Source organism: Callorhinus ursinus, unplaced genomic scaffold, assembly GCF_003265705.2.
Source record: "Callorhinus ursinus isolate GAN/ISIS: 27379988/994484 unplaced genomic scaffold, GSC_fseal_2.0 scaffold12, whole genome shotgun sequence".
NCBI lineage: Eukaryota > Metazoa > Chordata > Mammalia > Carnivora > Otariidae > Callorhinus > Callorhinus ursinus.
In genome coordinates this window covers 57798446-57818870 of record NW_027397074.1, presented here as the reverse complement: position 1 = coordinate 57818870, position 20425 = coordinate 57798446, and the positions used below count along the sequence as shown (strand labels likewise).

Genomic DNA, 20425 nt, shown 5'->3' with positions numbered 1-20425 from the left:
TTAATAATAAGATTAGATAGAAGTTAGGGCTACAGTGTTAGTAAAGACTTTAAAGTTATGACACTTTTCCTAAAATAGCTTGCTTAATAGTCATATTTTCCCTTGTGTTAGAGTCACGTGGTGTATCATTCTATTTTTTAAAATTTTGTGATTAATGGACGGAAAGGAAGCTTACTTTAGTTTTGCTTTCAAAGTTCATACTTTCTAGTCATTTTATGATTAAATGTTTTTAGCATTAAAGCACTTTGATCTGAGTAAAAGAACAAGATCAAATCTCACAGTTTAAAGAATGCTATAGAGAGGCCACTGGGATATATATTTAGATTTTATATGTTCTCTACATTATAGAATCATTATTAATTATGGTTCAATGATCATCTTGATGCTTCAGAGTTTTTACACATTTAGGATTATTTCCTTAGGCAATGCAAATGTACTGCACACATTTACTTCCTTGGTAGTAAGTCATGTGGGTACCTGTTGCATTGTTCCCTCCTCAGCACTAGGTATTAAGATTTAAGACATATTTGTTAAGTTGAAAGGCAAAAAGCTTTGTTTTAATAGAACAGAGACTCAGTAGTGAGACCAGTGAGGATTTGAACTTTTGCTTTGCTTTACTTCAAAGTTCCTTAACCTAGCCTCTATCTTCACTTTCTCCCATGGAGAGAGTTAGGCTGCTCACCTCAGTGGCTTGCTATGAGGATTACCTGAGACAAAGCAATCAAAGCTCTGCTCCTGACACAAAGCAATACTTACTCACTATACTTATTACCAATTTATGCCATTATTGTCATTGTGATTATTAGTATAATTTTTAACTTTGAAGAGAGTACAATGTAGGCATATGTGGATTAATTTTTTAACTGTGCCACTTCTATAACTTGGTTAACCTCTCTGAGCCTTAGTTCATCAGTAACATGCATAAAATAAGGGATTAGAATCATAAGGGACCAAATATGAGATCATAAAAGGGATCAATGGATAAGGATGTGCTCTATTAATAATAAAATACTGTATAAAATACAGTACACTGTGTCCTATTCATTCTATTTATGATTGTCTTTGGATTCCATGGCAGTTGTCTGCTTACCCTATAATCTTGTGGCTGCATACTTAAAAATTCAGTTTCAATGACAGAGAAGACTCACAGAAACTGTGACAATGATGGTGAGTTAGTAAATGGTGGAAATACTTAGAAACCAAATTATCTATGCGATATATCACTGTTTTTTTGTTTACTCTCATGGAAACATCATATTCAAAGTTAACAAATGTCCACCATTTTGACATTGTAAGATATTCTACAAGCGTTAAGGAAGAAAATTAAGACCATGTTTGATGCTGCAATTTTGGAGATAATTTCCCATTGAGAAGAGGAAGCATGGTTGATAGTATACTTTACCAATATATCTTTTATGGTAGAATTTTTGCCACCAACAAGCAGGTGATCTGTGTTAAGAGCAGGGACATTTATGGGGATGTCAGGTGGTTTCCTTAAGCAGAGAGGTAGTGAGTAACTGACAGGAAAGATGAAAATGTGAAAGTTGACAGAGGCAGATTATGGAGTACCTTGTTTCAGGGGATTTCAGAGGATGATCCAGTGTCCAAAACTGGGGTCTCCACCTTCCAGCTTTCTTGCTCTCTTACTCTTTATACTTTCTCTTTGGTCTGATTGAGTCTTTTTTTAAATTTTATTTTATTATGTTATGTTAATCACCATACATTACATCATTAGTTTTTGATGTAGTGTTCCATGATTCATTGTTTGAGTATAACACCCAGTGCTCCATGCAGTACGTGCCCTCCTTAATACCCATCACCAGGCTAACCCATCCCCCCATCCCCCTACCCTCTAGAACCCTCAGTTTGTTTCTCAGAGTCCATAGTTTCTCATGGTTCGTCTCCCCCTCCGATTCCCCCCCCTTCATTTTTCCCTTCCTACTACTTTTTTTTAACATAAAATGTTTTATTTGTTTCAGAAGTACAGGTCTGTGATTCAACAGTCTTACACAATTCACAGCACTTACCATAGCACATACCCTCCCCAGTGTCTATCACTCAGCCACCCCATCCCTCCTACCCCCTGCCATTCCAGCAACCCTCAGGTTGTTTCCTGAGATTAAGAATTCCTCATATCAGTGAGGTCATATGATACATGTCTTTCTCTGACTGACTTATTTTGCTTAGCATAATACCCTCTAGTTCCATCCATGTTGTTGCAAATGGCAAGATTTCATTATTTTTTGATGGCTGCATAATATTCCATTGTGTGTGAAGATGTTCCACATCTTCTTTATCCATTCATCTGTTGATGGACATCTTGGCCTCGGCTCTTTCCATAGTTTGGCTATTGTGGACATTGCTGCTATAAACATTGGAGTGCATGTACCCCTTCGGATCACTACATTTGTATCTTTGGGGTAAATACCCAGTGGTCTGATTGAGTCTTAATCCGCTGACTACTCCATCTTCTCACCTTTGGGCCTTTGTTTCCTCCCTGTTCAGGCTTTACTCTAATTTCAGTCAATTCTCACTGGTAGCACTTCTTGCCCTATTGTCCTGTTATTATGGACCATCCTTGACCAGCTCAGCCTCTCAGCTGCACCTTAATCCTTAATTTTATCACACCTTCAAAATCCCTTTGTAATGTAAGGTTACATATGCACAGGTTCTGTGGATTGGGATATGGACGCCTTTGGTGCAGGAAGCATTATTTTACCTACCACGGAATAATTGAAAATAATTGGTAAAAGCTTAAAAAGACTAAAGCAATACATTTTCTAATCATATATATTTTTTCTTTTTAAATTTCAATGAAAAAGTTTTATTTTTAATTGATTTGTCTGCTCAAATTAGAATGGAAATAGAATCCTGGATCTTCATCTCTAAAATTATGGTAAATATTTTCCACATATTTCAAAGCTACAATATTAACTAGCATTTTGAGTTTTTTTGTTATTTCTCAAAAGCAAGTGACACACAAAAAAGGTCTTAAAAAGAAGTTTTCTGTTATTTCAACTCTTGCCAACTTTTTATGTGCATTTGTTTATTTCTTAAATTTATCCCTCAGAGCAAGAAGTTTAAAGAGATTAAGTAGAATAGTCATGATACTTATTTAGAATGAGCCAAGCTGAAAATAATATTTTCTGCCTTCCTCACCTCCTCCCTCCCCATCCAACTGTTCTCTATCATGAAAAGAAGTTAGAGGTTTTCAGGAAAGAAACATTTAAGTAACAGTAAAGATGATAAAAGGAAACTTTCTGGGGAGGACAAGGACTCTTCAGAGCAGTGCACATTTAATACACAGATCTAAAGACAAAAGTGGAACAAAACATCTTTTAAAAAAAAGGAAGCATTCATCTAAAGTTAATATTTCTTGGTGGTAGATTTCAACTGTAGTGTTGTCCCATACTGTATGGAGAAGCCAGATCTTGCACCATGTGATAGTTATAAGACAGACAAAGTGAAACACAAAAACAAAATCATGAGGAGCCAAGTCAAACTTAACTAATCATGGGGAAGCAACCCCAAAGGTTTTTCCACCAGGGTGGAGTCAGCTGGTGGATACTTGTACACAGATACAGGACACAGCTTTTTCTAATAATGGAGTCTGGAGTTAATTTTTATTATCTTCGCGGGCTGGTAATAAATACCTTGTAGTTGAAAGAATGCCCTACTTGCAATCAAAAGACAAAAAGTGGAGTTCACTTTTTCGCCTGTGTGATTGTGAGCAAGTCCAGTAACCTGTTTGAGCTTCAGTGTCTTCAGCAGTGGAATGTAGACAAAAGTCCTTCCTCAAACCATTGGAATGTTGGATTCCACGTGTGACGGTGGCTACCATTATGTGGTATTCTGGGGCTTTCAATTAGTCCATGGGGTCCTATGATCAGTCTTCTTGATAAATTAATGTTTCATGGCTATGTACTTTCTGTAACTATAAAAAATTTGCAACAGAAGTATGTTTCTTCGATTCAAAAGGAACATTGTTCTTCAGTGACAAGGGGAAGGTGAAACTGTGTGCAACAACTCTGTAACTGAAGGCCTTTCCTACATGAAGGCACAATGATTGGAGGAATTTGATTAATGTAGATTAAGTAATAACAGATGCATTTGAAACACAGCTAGCCAGACATCATCCTATTTACTAGTTAAGTAAAAGACAATGTAGATTTTACCCTTTTTTTCTAGAAATACTAGTAATAACTATAAAAATTGAGTGATAGAAATGTACTTATGATACAAAGCCATTTTCTGCAGTTTGTCAATCAAAATGAATAATTTCAAAGTCTCATTTTCAATTAGATTATTTTAATATTTAACTACCTAAAATGCCCCAATCATATTCTTTAGAAAATGGTTAGACTAGAATACCACAGTTCTAATGATGACATTTTATTATCATAAAAATGACTTCATTAATTGATGATCATATATCAACTCATAAAGTAGATAAGGGGCATAAAAAGTTTTCAAGCCTAAGATAGTATAAAACCATTTGAATTGTTTAGAATTTTTTTCAGGAATAAACCTCTGCAATCCTTTTATTCTCACAAAAAAAATGTATGAATTTCTTTGTTATAAATTCAACTACCTTAAGTGGCCTGTGAGTTTCTTTTACAACAAGATCTGTATAAATTGACAATATATTGATATTATTCCAAATCTAACCATTAAGATATATTAAGAATGAAAAATACAATGCCCTTGTAACAGAATGATGCAAATGATGGCAAGTATTATAAGAAGGTTTGGATTTTGTCCCAGGTGTTCTTATTGATGGTTTTGGATCTATTTTAGAACATGTAAAATTAGAAATAAATGCACTGATGACTTTCCAAGATATTTGAAACAAGACCTCTTAAACAAGTCAGTCTTGTTTCTCCTTTATTCTCTGAATCCTTGAAAGAACATTTACAACTTCATAATGAAAATGATTTAAGGTCACTAGACTGAGGATGAGAAAAAGTATGTTTAACTATTACATGAGAGCTTTGTTTTAAGTTGAAAGTAACTGTGAAGTATAAAGTATCATCTAAACACAATTGTTGATTTCTGAAGCAAAGAGGACTTGTAAAAGTCCTTTTAATAAATATTAATGTTTAAGCTTTAATGTAGTCAGTTAAACTTTTTAAAAAAGAAATTTGAGACATTTTACTGAATCTAGCTGAAAGAACTAACTTGTATATTTCCACATTACAGAAGACAATTTAATTGTATGAGAAACTTCTGAAAGCTTTGGAGAAGAGTATTAACTCATTTAAATACAGCTAAAAGCACTACATACAAATATGTCTAATATCAAAATATGTTACAACTGAATCATTCCTTCTTATTAAAAGAAAAACACATCTTGCATTCATTCAGTTGGTCTGTTGAATCAGAAAGGACATTTCCTCATGTCATTACTTCCCCAAGAGATAACATATTGCTCAATATGAATTTTGACTTTAATACATTATAGTTTCTGAAAATAAAATGAAGTTAAATATTGTGCTGAAGTTTTGAAAAATAATTGTGAAGGCCCATTCAAGTTCTTTTATTTATGATATTGTAAGATTAAATAATATTATTTATGTAAAACATATAGCATAGTACTTTCTTCAGGCTGTTCACTCAATAAACAAAAAGAATACAAAATCTATTATCCAAAAACCTAGGGCTAGATGTATTTTAGAATTCTCAGTATTTCAGATATTGAAAGATAATGTAGTACATACAGAGAGGCCTAAGACAGCATGCCATACTCAAACACATTAATGTATCTGCAGCAAAGCCTATGAATATCTACTATAAGTGAGATAAAGAAAGATTATAAATAGCCTTACTTTATTTCAGATCTGATTTTGCCACCAAACAGATTTGCACCAAACTTAAAACAAAAACAAAAACAAACTTCTGATTTTCAGAGTTTTTGGATTCTGGAATTACAGTTAAAAGGTTGAGGACTGATAATGAGAGTTGTAATGCCCTTGGATTAGGAAAATAATTCTACATCTATATCAAAGGGTTGAATATATAACTTTGGAAATAGGAAAAACTAAATTATTTAATTAAGGAGGATTTATTCCACTGTATAACACATACAAACTTCAAGTGAACACTTTGCAAAATGTGTGAAAAGTGTAAGACTGTTGAATCACAGACCTGTACCTCTAAACAAATAATACATTATATGTTAAAAAAAGAGAAGGTAGTAGGAAGGGAAAAATGAAGGGGGGGGAATCGGAGGGGGAGACGAACCATGAGAGACGATGGACTCTGAGAAAGAAACTGAGGGTTCTAGAGGGGAGGAGGGTGGGGGGATGGGTTAGCCTGGTGATGGGTATTAAAGAGGGCACGTTCTGCATGGAGCACTGGGTGTTATGAACAAACAATGAATCATGGAACACTACATCAAAAACTAATGATGTAATGTATGGTGATTAACATAACATAATAAAATTAAAAAAAATCAATGGGATCTGAGGAAAAACTAGAATTTAGAATCAGAATTGATTGATGTGTAATTAGAGCTTGGGCGTCCACCATGTTCAGTTCTAGGCCCTCTCATCTTGTAATTCTGTGCATCCTCCCCAAATCATCTCATCAGTTACCATCTAAGTGTAAATGTCAAGCTAATTTTATCCACAGTCCGTACTTCTGAGTTCCAGACCCATGTATCTGGCTGCCTACTTCACACCTTCAAAACATCACAAACTCAGAGTGTTCAATGCCAAACTTATGATTCTCTGTCCCTCCCAAAACCCCAGTCTTCTCTGTGAAGGGCTTCACTCTCCATTCAGTCACTTGGGCCAGAAACTCAGGCGCCATTTCTAAGCATCTCTGAAATCCAGCTACTTGCTTCCATGTGATTACCTCACCCTTATCCCATGACCCTAGTTCAAGCAACCCATTTTTCTTTCCTGGACTCTCCTTTTACCTCACTAGGACTCATCCAACTGAACTGCTAGTGTCCCTTTCCCTGTGATAAAGAAAATAAAACACCTTTCTACACCTAAAAACATTGCATGGACTGGACCAACTGGCCTCCTCAGTCCCAGATCACACTGTAATCTCTCTGCTCCAGTCCTTTCATTCCTCTCAAGCATTTTTCTCATCTTCCTTCCTCCCATCACGGTCTTTGCACATGCTGTTCCATCTCCCTGGAATGCATTCTTTATGCTCTTGCTCTAGTTACTTCCTTTTCATCTTCCAGATACAGCCCTACCCTACCATCCCTTCCTTAGGTAAACCATCCCTAACTTCTCTCTGGATAATTTCTGTCCACATGCTCATAGCCTTGTGTATCTCTCCTTCCTATTCTTACAGCATTTGAGAATTTACAGTCAATCATGTGACCGACTAAAATCTTGTCTCTTCCACCTGTCCATAAGCTGCATAAGGAGAGGGACTATGTTCCACTTTGCTCACCACTGTTACTCACATAAATGGTTACTGTATAGAGGCACACATTCATTTGAATAACTTGCTTCCCTTTTATCTAGGTCTGTCTGCTTGTTTTTGAGATACCTTTTACTTCCACAAAATTTATCAATTGTGTTACAATTACATGTTTAGTTCTCTCTCAATAGACTGTGAATCCTTTGAAGACTGGGTTATGTCTGTTTTGTTCAGAATTATATCCCCAGAACTTACTATAGTAGCATAAAATCTGATGTGTAGTAGGCACTCAAAAAAATATCTGTAGAATCAATGAATGCTAAACCTGTGAGTGCAGGGTCAAATGTATTTTAAAGTATTATGGCTCAAGTTATCTCCATGTTTCATATTATTTTGGTCGTTGATGATATTGCCAGTTGACTTTAGTGTGTGCATGGCCTGTTGTGTTCTTTTAAAGCCAACATGAGGTGGTCATCTCTGATGTGATTCTTAATTGATATTTATGGCTCAAAAATTCCAAATACACATGCTCTTAAGAAACAGATCAGAATAATTATTGCTGATTATTATTGCTGATATTTGTTCTAAATCTTTTAAAGGTATAATATGGTAATTTTCCTGAGGTGCTAACATAAACAAAACAAATCAATGCAAGTATAGATGGAGCTAGACTGAGTGGTAAGGGAAGCTTTGCCTTCATAGTGTAAATATGAGTGCTCATGAAGTGCAAGCATTTTTACTGCTAGAACACTACTGAATTAAAAAAAAACTCTGCTTAGTAATATTCATGCCTCTTTAAAGTCTCTTAATTGTGGGTCTCTTCTCAAAGACATACCATTGGAATTATCCAAATTCAGATGATTAGGACTGAAAGACTATGTTACAATCACATTTTACATTATTATCCATTAAATAGCTTTGGATTATATAATACTCAGCTGAAATATGCTGACACTTATTCAAAAATCTAAGTAAAACTTTTGATGAACCGGGCCCTACTTTGTTCAGTAGTTATATCTTAATCAGACAAGCTCGACTGTATAATTTTAGGTTTAGTCAAGATGAGATTTATGAGTATATCATATCCAAAGACTGCTGCAAAGAAAGTAAGATTTGAAGAAATGAGTTATTAATCTTTACTATATAACATTAACAAATGTCGTGTGGCTTTTATGAGTAAGTACCTAGAGGTAGTAGATTCATAAGTCCCCCAAAATAGATTTCTTCTTACATACCTCTGATGCTAGGAACATAATGAATAGTCACCTATTATTCACTTGTGAAGTCCAAGCTTTTACTTCATTTATTAAATTTAAGTTTAGTACAAAATTAACAAAATTAAATAAGGACTGTCATGTTGTAGTGAATGGGATTGTCTGTCTTGCTTTTTGATAGGAGTATGTGAATGTGTACATACATGCAAATGTGTGTGTATGTGTGTGTTTGGTGACAATGTACATATTTTTCTTTACTATCATGAGGTCCTGTATTTACTATAAATCTATTTCTTGCTGAATATATTTCTGTTTCTGTTCTTGCAAATAGTCTAAACATGCTTATTAGGTAGGTGCCCATGTTTGCTTGATTGATTAGTTTGGCTAGTCAAATTAATGGTGATAAAAAGTCTTGTTACTGAGATAATTGCTTGTGTGATGTTTGCCATCACTTTTTAGTTTTGAGTTTCAAAAGGCCAGTACCCAGAAGGTGTTTTATCTCCTCCCAGGTCCTGTGCCCTCAGTTTAGATAAGTGGTCTCCAGGTGGATAGTGACATGTGGGTCATAGACCTGCTTTCTAGAGAGGAATGACTTTCCCTTGGGACTAGCTTTAACAAAGAGCAAACTCTCATTAAATGTTAAACTCTCAGTAAATGTTGAAAGAATTAGCTGAGGGCTTTTATCATCATCTTATGGTTTCTCTATAAAAAGATAACATTTTAAAAGAAGCTTATATATATGTGGGAATCATGTTTATAAGTTTTTTTTATGATGTACAGCACTATTAAGGAGATATGATACAAGCAGACAATCTTAGAGAATCACAGGGTTTGTTGGAGTCCTTCAAAGATTTTTTTTGGTGCAACTACCTACTTGCTTCTAAAATTTCTTTGTACATTATGTTCTCTCTGTTGTTATCCACTGGATGGGATATGAAACCCATACAAGAACTAGGTCAAAAGACTACAGTATAGAACACTGAAAAGTAAATTGGAGGAATGAACTCATGTATCTAGGAGCATAATTTGAAAGCCACTGTGTGAAAATAAGAATGACTCCACGTGGGGGCATAGAGAGTTCTTCTAGCCAGCACTGCATGGCTGGCCCACATTACTCCACAGTCTTCTACCTACCAGGAGATCTTAGACCCAAATGCAAATAGGGTCACTTAATAATATTTTGTTAATCTTAATTAATTTCTTACAAAATCTTTGCCGATGTGTAAAATTGAACCCTCCCAAGCCTGATTTAAATTCTGAGACTTCAAAAATTTTATCAGACATCAGTTAGCCTAAATAATTTCTTCTTGTTTCACCTGCTATTGTTAGAGAATGATAGCTGACTTTTTTCTATGGTATTTGGCTGCTTTCTCACGGACCTCTATCAATTCTTTCAGGATTCCTGCATCTGTTCTAGTCTGCAAACAAATAGAAAAAGGAAAAAAAAACCCTACACAGATACGTACATTTTGCATTTGTGATATGATTCCCCATTCATTGTTTCCTGCAACCAGGAGAATGCATTTTTTTGCTTCCTGACCAACTCCTTCCCTTTAGCTTATTGTACTTGCAGGAGTTTGTGTGATTCTCATTTTTTAAAAATAGTTTACCTATTAAGCACATTGCCCTAGTTCTCTTCTTAGTGGATCTAAACATTTTTATAGCTCACTAATACATTATTTCTAATTTCTTAAAAGACCACATCCCTTTATTAAAGCATGGGAATCTAAACTACATTTAAAACATTAAAAAAAAATAGACGTTTTAAGCTAAGTTTTCCATTCTTTTAAATTCCAAATAATGGAACTTTTTTTTTAACAGCATAATTTCCATCTAAAGGTTGGTTTGAGACAATTGTTGTTGGAGTGATGATTTTACCAGGTGAGCCTCTGGATTAGTCTATCTGAAGGTGGAGTCAGCAGTGTAAGTTGCTCTGGAGGCTGAGTGCTATCTAAGGAGATAGGTTTGTACAAGGTTATGTATTTGGGCTTTTCACTGGAGCTGATTCATATTATGCTTTGGGCCTTTGATCAGAAATAAACATAGTGGATGTTATGGTGCATTGCCTAGACGATCCCCTTCACAACTAGCCACTCTTCCACGTACGTGATCCTGCTCTCATCACCCTACTATGGCTAAGGTCTGAAATCACCCCCCAACAAACCTCCTGCAGGCACGTCTCAGAGTTTATTTCCTGGGTAACCCAATTTAAGACAATTTTTAAAAATATGGGCATATGAAGGATTTCATTGCATATTTTACAAAAACTCCTTTTGGGATTTTGTTCAATATTTTGTTCAAGTCCTCCATGAAAAAATCCAGTTTATAAATTCTCAGATATTTGTAAAACTATTTGTCTTTCCTCAGAACTGGTATGATCTAATTACTTAATAAGAAATATATATTAGGGTGACCCATATGGAACCAACACTTATTTATAGATCGAAAATACTCAGATGTCTGTAATATCACAAGGTCCCACCTTATATATAATATATATGTAGTATATATATAAATTTATTATATATACTTATATATTAAATTTTCCCTTTTCCTTGGCTGCCAGGATGCTCATGGGTAAATTTTTGTACTCAACTGTAATATTAATCTTCAGCCAACATTTCCTAGTGTAAATATCTCTTACCACATTCACACTTCATATTTATTTATAACATTTTGGAAAATAGGGAAACTATAAGTACATTCTTTTAAGTGAAATAAAACGGAGTTCTGCATATAGACATTAGACTTAACATGACCATTGTTATGTTTAGTTTGCAATAGCAGCATATCAGAGTGATAATGTTCAAGCATGGTACTAAGTTCTGGGGATATGATTTACTTATTTGTTTTCATAAGAAAAATTTCCTTACATTTGGGTGGTCTCAATCTCTTTGACAGTCCAATGAACCAAATCACAGTCTACAGCTGCTCCAGCTTTCTAGGTGAAGACTGACATTCTGGTTATGGTTTACCAGCTCTTCTAGTAGATTCCCCAAGTTCTCTGTGGTCACCATAGTTATTCAAACACTGTACTTCAATGACTCATTCATTCATTCATTGAACACATGTGGACACATTTTTAATCACCTGCTGGGTGCCATTCTCCGGGTTATGAACAGGATGTATGGCAGGAAAGAGGTCAGCAAGAAAAACACAGCCCTTGCCCTTAGAGATCTCGTATTTTTCTTCCCTGTCCAAACTCTGACTAGACCACAACTCTATGAAGGCAGGTACTGTGCTGATTTTCCTTCAACCTTCGGTGTCCCACTTGACGCATATACGCTTGGCACTCAATATTTCTTGAATAAGTGGATAAATGAACAATGGCAACCTATCATTTCATCTACTTCATCTCACAAAATACTGGGACCTTCAGTAAGAGAAATCCAATAGTTTTATGGCTGTGTCTTCAGATGCCAAGCAATTTAAAAGTATTTTAAAATAGGCCGCACAAGGGGCGCCTGGGTGGCTCAGTCGGTTAAGCATCTGCCTTCAGCTCAGGTCCTGGGATCCAGCCCTGTGGGCTCCCTGCTAAGCAGGGAGTCTGCTTCTCCCTCTCTCATTCCCCCTGCTTGTGCGCACTCTCTCTGTCAAATAAATAAATAAATAAAATCTTTAAAAAATAGGCTGCACATGGTTTAGCTGCTGCTTAAAACTTAGATGTCTCATTGTTCTGATAATCAGCTCATGATTGGAGACAATGTAGGTTTTCTGGGGAGTAGTTTTTTCACATTCCATTGAATCTTTCCTGCTCCACTAAGCTTTTAGTCCCTTATGCTCACTCTACAGATGTTCTATAGATGGGGGTCTCAGATGGTCCTCAGTTTTGCCTGCTAACCCATTGTAATTCTCTTTAAAAAAAAACTTCAATAATTTAGGCAGAATTAGAGTTGATTCCATTTTATATTTTACTCCAGCTCTGTATAGAATTGTCTACAGAGGAGATGGTCTTGTTTTGAGAAAGGAAACATATTCATGTGAGTTCTTTTTCACAACTAACATTAGTAATTGTCTCCCAACTTTTTTTTTTTTTAACAAATATCTCTTTATTTGGCTGCAGATGTAGAGGCTTTTTTAAAAAAATTAATGTATTTGACAGAGCGCGGGAGAGAGAGCAAGAGAAAGCACAAGCAGGGGCAACAGCAGAGGGAGAGGGAGAAGCAGGCTCCCCACTGAGCAGAGCCCCATCCCAGGACCCTAGGATCATGACCTGAGCCCAAGGCATAAGCTTAATCAACTGAGGCACCCAGGGGCCCCTGACTCCCAAATTCTTGTCTTCTTTCTTGTTTTCTTTGATCTTTTGCACTTGAGATTTCCCTCCCTTTGCCCCGGTGCAAGGCCATTTCTTTCCAACACCTGATTTATAACCACTTTCTCTTATAATTCGTTTTAAAAATCCACTCCTTTTTGTGGCATTTTTAATTCATTGTATACACCACTGAGCTTTTCCTTTGTACTCCAGTCATTTCAATTATTTACTCAAGAGCCAATATTGCATAGTGTTTAGGAAGGCAGGCTCTGTATTCCAGCTCCATCCCTTACTAGCAGAACGATAAGAGACATGTTATTAAACCTCTCTGTGTCTGCGGCTTCATCTACATAGTTCAGTGGGGATACTAATGATACTTCCCTCCTAAGGTTGTAACAAAGATTAAAGGAAATAATGAATGTAAATATCCTGGTACTTGTTGCATATTATTATTATCATTATTGTTTTTAGTGTGGTTGATATTAATACGGCCCAACTAGATCATAAGCCTGTAGAGCCCTGGGATCACATTTACGATGTCTCTTGATGTAACACCAAATGCAATAAGTACTCTAATGAAAGCTCTTAGAGTCAATGGATGAAAAGTAAAAAATGAATTAGTTAATGAATGTTGTAAATTCTGATTCAACATACTTTTCTTAGAGCAAGAGGTATTTTTCGTTTGTAGGGATACGATGTTCCTTAGTCTTCAGTTACATTGTGTGATTTGTAAATCTGAAGATGTTATTTAAAATGTATATTTTGTAAATGTGTACAGATTAAGAAGGATTAACTAAAACTGTAAGATGATCTAAATAGCTACCCTAGAAAAATTATCACTGGCATTTTAATGAAATGTTATTTTACAACTTTAAAGCTCATAGCAATATAATTAGTAATATGTGTAATCTTTATTACCAATCTTCATCTTTTTTATATGACTGAAAAGTTATTTTATGGTAGTACAATTAAAATAATGCTAAAAATGTCAGCATAACAGAATTAAACTAAAGTAACTACTACAATATTGTACCCCAAACCAGCTAATTTAAATGCAAAATACTTTGAAAAGGCTATTTATCTGGGCTAATGCATGTTAAAGGATTTAAGGAGTAGTTTGTGTAGCTGAAATAAAAGGAAAAATAAGCACTGTACAGCAATCTTTACTATTGTTTCACATGAGGGAAATATTAAATAGGTTTATATATAGGCCACTTGAGGAAAATGTATTAGAAGCCACATCACAGCATAGTAAATATAAAGAGGACTGGCAGGCAATACTACTTTCAAAGTCTTTTAAAGGAAAAGCTTGACATACATGCTTAAAATTGCACTTACACACTTAATGTAATATTGTTAACTGTGATAACTAACCAGAATTTTAAGGCTATGTTTTGAAAAAGGATTTCAAAATACTGGACAGTTGTTTAAGTTGGCACACGACGGCGGTTAGATTTTTCTCTGAATGCTTCCTTCAATTCATAATAATCTACACAATTATTATTAAGTGAGAATATGGAAAGGCTTAAAAGTGAGATTATGTATGTATGTATGTATGTATGTATGTATGTATGTAATCTCTAGACCCAACATGGGACTCAAACTCACAACCCCAAGATCAAGACCAAGCCAGGGGCTCCTAAAAATAAGATTTTTAAAAATAAAAATAGGATGTGCCTGGGTGGCTCAGTCAGTTAAGCATCTGACTCTTGATTTTGGCTCGGGTCATGATCTCAGGGTCGTGGGATGGAGCACAGAGTGGGCTCCACACTCTGCAGGGAGTCTGCTTGAGAGTCTCTCCCTCTCCCTCCCTCTCTGCCCCCCCCCCCCCCCCCCCCCCGCACTGGCGGGCTCTCACGTTCTTTCTCTCTCTCAAATAAATCTTTTTAAAAAATAAATAAAAAATAAAAATAAGTCTGGCATAGAAATTTTTTTAAAATATGGAAAAAAATTACTTAGATTTTCACCACCCATAAAATATCATACTTAATATCTGGGGTATGTATATTTTTAGTTTCTGCTCATCATGGATAATTTTTAAAAAAAATATCTAATAAAAAATAGTTGTGATTATGTTCCATGGAATATTTATATGTAATATAAAAAAATCCAAGAAATATATATCATATGAAAATTACTATATTTTCCTTGTATTATTTTAAGTTTATTTTTCTAAAACCTCAAAAAGTATTGCTGCTTATATATTTATTCCAAATTTTGGTTCACTTACATGTTTTTGAGAGGTTTTTTTTTTAAGATTTTATTTATGTATATATTTGACAGAGAGAGACAGAGAGAGTGTGCAAGCAGGAGGAGCAGTAGAGGGAGAGGGAGAAGCAGGCTCCCTACTGAGCAAGGAGCCCAATGCGGGACTTGATCCCAGGACCCTGGATCATGACCTGAGCCCAAGGCAGACTGAGAGCTATTCTTAAAAACTTGGTTAGTTTTAGTAAGTTTAAATTACTTTTTTCAGTTTTTAGTAAGTTTTTAGTATTTTATATGTTTTAAAGTATTTGTTTTAAATATTTTATATGTTCCTTAATTTTCAGTTATTTGTTTTAAATATATATTTTATTTTAGTAAGTTTAAATTACTTCTTAAAAGCTATCATCCATTAGTATCATCCGTAAATTATGACAGAAGCATAAACCATAAATTTGAGAGAAGTAGATGTTGTAATGTGTCTATTGTCATAATTAACTTGTTTAAAGTAGAACTCTGATTCACCAGATGATACTACACATTGTATTTATTTGGTTTTTATTCCATAGGTCTCAGCACATCTGGAAAGTCCTGCAAAGTCCCACCTACAGAAGGTCCAGAGACAACAAGTAAAACCCTTCATGACCCTTGACTACCAGATTGTCAACCAGACTCTTAAACGGTCACACCCTCCAACACCAAGCAGTGCCCTTCTGGTGCAGCATGGACACACATCTCCCGAGAGTGACACTGGCTTTACTGGAAATCCACTCACCAAGTTACTAACGCTTGGGAAGGAAGATGACAATGTGGAATGGCATGTATGTCTAATAGCTACTTATGAAAATATATAATCAGTTTTTGAAAAAAAATTTAAAGAGATTAAAGTCTACATTTTTATACTAAACTTTCCAAATGCAAATGCATTTAACAAAAGGGATGTTTTAATGTATTCATTTATAATAGTTACTTATGCACATATGGATTCCTATGCATAATAAAATATAACAATTCATTTCTCAATACTTCATTTCAGTTATGTATTTATGTGAGTCAAAATAGGCTCTAACAGTAACTTATGTTAGGAAGATTTAGCTTTGTAAGGATTTTCTGGTATATTTAGTTAAAATATTTATCGATAGTTATATTATCTTAAATACCCATTAAAATAAAACAGGAAGAAGTTGTTTAAATAACAGTCAATATGTGCTCTAAAATAAGACTAAAAATCTTACTGCACTTAATGTTTTATGGAATTTCATTTGGATTTCTTACTATTAATTATTTATTCATTCATTTCTATTTTCAACAAATACTTGTCCACCATTTACTAAATAACAGGAATTAAGAGGTGCCAGGGATACAAAATGAATAAGAATGTGTACCTTCATGGAGTTTATGTTTATCATGACCTGCTTATGAATGAACCTTCGAAAAGTACTGAAGAATGAATTGAACTGGCAAACCACCAGAACTGGGAAAAAGACTTCCTTTAATATCTCAGTGAAGAAAAACAACATTCATAGCTGAGCTTTCTATTCATTTCCTCTTCTTTTTTTTTCCATTTTATTTGTTAGATGGGTCATGGTCCTATGATCTCCCACATTTAATCTCCCAATCTACATTCCTGATGATTATTACTGATTTCAGGTCGCTGCTTTTTAGCTATGAAGTCTGTAGCCTCCAGTCACCAAAGAGTAATGCTCAGTGTCCCATTATGTGAATTCCAAGTGGTAGAGGAAGATTTTGTTTTTTGCAAATTTTACGTTCATCTGGAAAAGGGAAAATAATAAGTTTCTGGTGGACTGTTTAATAAAATATGAAACAGCACAAAACAGGACTCATTGAAACCTAAAACTGAGCATAAGTCTCTACGTGGATATTTACTGATACTTCTCTGTAGTAACTATATAAAAATTTAAAAAAAATGAATGTAGAGCTAGTTTCTCTATTCACTCTATGAAGGGCATAAAAATATATGTAGGATGAAAATCATCTGATAGTAAATATTAGAACTCAACCAATACAATTTATCTTACAACCACCTTCTTCCAAAGTTCATTTCATTGTGTGGAAGATTGATTTCTAAAGGAAAAAACAAATCCCAAAGGATATGCATATGCCAGTCAGTTCCAGGCAAAACCCAGAAAATTATCTTATGTATCTTATGAAATATGTTTTCTAAAAAATAAGAAAAGATAAGTAACATATATCAGTGTTCTCAGTTTTTCTTAGTAAACATTTTTATTCCCTAGGCACACAGCTTACCTTTTCTTTTATAATAATTTTTTACATAATAAAGGAAATTTATGTGATTTTAGTGGTCTTGTAGGTGGTGCCCATCAAAGGGAGTTGCAGAAAAGGGCTGAAAGGCCCAAAAGGTGCAGAGCTCTGGGGCGATGTGCACATTGGCTACAGAGTTTTTTTTCTATTTTTTAAACCATTGTACCTTCGACTGTGTATATAAAGTTTCTTCTATCATTAATATCTATTTAATCATAATTTTATTCAGTGTGTTGTGCTTTTAATCAGTGTGTGTTCTCTTGGAAGTCCACTTATCATGTGAACATTTTCACATACGGCCACCATTCACAGTCTTGTTGTCTTTCACAGCTAAGATGTATCCTATGTTGTTGCAATTTTCTAATATTCTTTGATTCAGGCTCCGAGTCCATGTCACAAAGCAGCAATGTGCAGTCTTCAGAGTCAGACTGCACTGGGTTAGAACCACCACTTACTAGCCGTGTGGTCTCAGTCCTTAACCTCTCTTCCCAGCATTCCAACGAATAGAAGTATTGTTTTGATGTTTGCATTTTTAAAGGTCCTAACACAAAGGCAGAGTGGGGGCTCAGGAGATGGTGCTTTTGCCATTCTTTGGTGTTTCTTTCTCCTAAGCTTGTCTTCCTGGGACATCCGAGAACATTTTATTAATTCAAAGAAGACCTCAAATACCACAGCTACTACAGAGTAAGTCTGTGAGAGCATCCTTAGATTCAGGATTTGGGGGTTGGTATCAGGAGTAACTTGGTGATTAATGGTCTCTGAGACAGTAAAATATAAAATCAAAAGAATTTTATAGCCTGGGCCTTTCCAGGATAAAATTTGTACTCACGGCACACAGGACCCTTCCATCCTTAACCCTTGCCTCCTGACCCAGACTTATCATTCCGTTGCCCCATGGCACTCTGTGCTTCAGCCACGTGGGGTCACTAGTGGTTCTCACAGTGGCCAGGTTCTCTATTCTTATGTCCTTTCTTTACCATCTACTCATTCAGTCTCCACCATTTGTTGAGATAATTCTAACTCACTCTTCAAAATTCATTTCAGGTTTCTTCCCTAAGGTGATTTTATTGGTGGTTCCCTGTGTAGATGAGTGCTTATTCTCCGACTTTTCATAATAACACCTGTATCCTGTGGATAAAAATGGCATTTATTACAGCATTTTCATAGCACATGCTATGTTTTAATTATTCATTGTCTTGTTTTCTTATCTGCTGTGCTTCCTAGGAGATATAAGTTGAAGGGGAGAGGACAAAAGTTAGCAAATAATTATAATATTATGTAGAAAGGACAATGGTATAGACAGGAGCATGAAAGTGCTCTTCTTATTCAGAAATGTCAGTAGTAGTACTTAGAGAAAGTGACTAGTGGGGCATTTACACAGATGAGGTAGCATGAGTGGAGAATAAAGATGGGGAACAGCAGAAAATGAAGTGATCAGAAAAAGAGAGGCAGGTGGTACAAAAGGTGACATCAGAGGTGTAGGCAATAGACAAATCACAGAAAGGCTGGCACTCCATGTTAAGCAATTTCAAATCCTGGAAAGGTTTAAACGTAGGGCTGGAGTGACATAATCAGATTTGACTGTGATATCATTCTGTCTGCTATCGAGGAGAGGAATCCTGGAGGGAGAGGGCCAGTTGGGAGGTTATTTCTATAATGCAGTGAAAGATGATGAGACCCTCCATTAGAACATGCTAGAGTTGAGGTATCTGGGAGACCACCATATGGAGATGCCAGTGACAGCTAGAGATTTTTGCCTTGAGGAGAGTAATCTAGACCGGAAGAAGAGATTTGAGAATTGTCAGCATGGAGGGGGTGGAATACTTAAAAGTTCACATGAGAAAGAGAGCTCCTGATGATCATGAATATAATAAGGAGAGCAGAGAACCAAGGATGGATTGAGCCATCAGCAATATTTAGCAGGTGGTCAGAGAGGAGGGTCTATAAATGTAAAATAAAAAGATAGCCAGTGTGGTGTCATCAAAGCCAAAGAGTTAGTTTAAAGAAGGAGGAGGGACTGAACTATACACTCAAGTGTAGCCGCAAAGTCTAGTAAAATAAGGACTGATAAATATCTATTGAATTTGGCTGTTACACAGTCAAGGACAGTAACAACAAAAGGAATTTCAGTAGGATGGTTGACAGAAACCATTCTTCCACCTTGATTTCAGAATTGACAGGAGGTGGAGAGGTTGAAACCTGGGATGTTTGGGATGACTGGGCCGAAAACTAATAAGGCAAAGACAGAGGGTCTGAAAGTTGTTTAGTTGATTTGCAACAGGGTCTAGATTGGATTTAAAAGGAAGATTGTGTTTTGATGAGATCATGGAATTTAAGATTTTAGAAATGGAGTGGTTTAGAGGATGACAAGACTCAAGGCCTGGCCTAAAGAACAGGTGAAGAGAAGGCTAAATTCAGATTTATGATTTTGAGAGAAATGAGTTAAAATATTCAACTACAATTGTTGATTTACTTTTCTATAGAATTCTGACAGGTTGTTGCTGTAGATATTTTTAGTGCATATCAATTTATAATCATTTGGTATTATTTTTCCTTTAAAATTTTATCTTGAATCTTACATGGCCTAATAGTAACATTGCCACTGTGATTTCCATTTAGTTATATTTGTGGTACATTTTTTTACCTTATTTTTAGTTTTCTCTCTTGTTTTATTTTAACTATTACAATACCTTTTAAAAATCCAATTTGAGAGAGAGTTTCTTGAGCCGAGTGTTAGCTCATTTATATTCTTCTTATTACTATTAGGATTTATTACTTTTTTAATGTTTTAAAATTACGGTAGTTTGTTTCATTATTTGTCATTTTTTTCTATCCTCCATTGAACAGGATGTTTTTCTCTCTCTCTCTCTTTTTTTAAGATTTTATTTATTTATTTGACAGAGAGAGACACAGAGAGAGCAGGAACACAAGCAGGGGGAGTGGGAGAGGGAGAAGCAGGCTTCCTACAGAGCAGGGAGCCCGATGTGGGGCTCGATCCCAGGACCCTGGGATCATGACCTGAGCCGAAGGCAGACGCTTAACAATTGAGCCACCCAGGCGCCCTCTCTTTTCTTTTTTTGTTCTCTAACTTTTT

At 35.4% G+C, this 20425-nt stretch overlaps 1 protein-coding gene across 5 annotated transcripts in view; it reads left to right on the top strand.

The window, feature by feature from the left end:
* Nucleotides 1-20425, top strand: part of TFEC (transcription factor EC) — a 178008-nt gene that overhangs the window by 120618 nt on the left and 36965 nt on the right. For 4 of the 5 annotated variants that reach the window (XM_073899097.1, XM_073899099.1, XM_073899100.1 and 1 more), the window contains one exon: nucleotides 15618-15869. In XM_073899097.1, coding sequence (XP_073755198.1) covers nucleotides 15618-15869 — 252 coding nt within the window. Of the gene's footprint in view, nucleotides 1-15153; nucleotides 15286-15617; nucleotides 15870-20425 lie in introns of those variants that run through there. The other variant, XM_073899101.1, reaches the window with a different exon arrangement.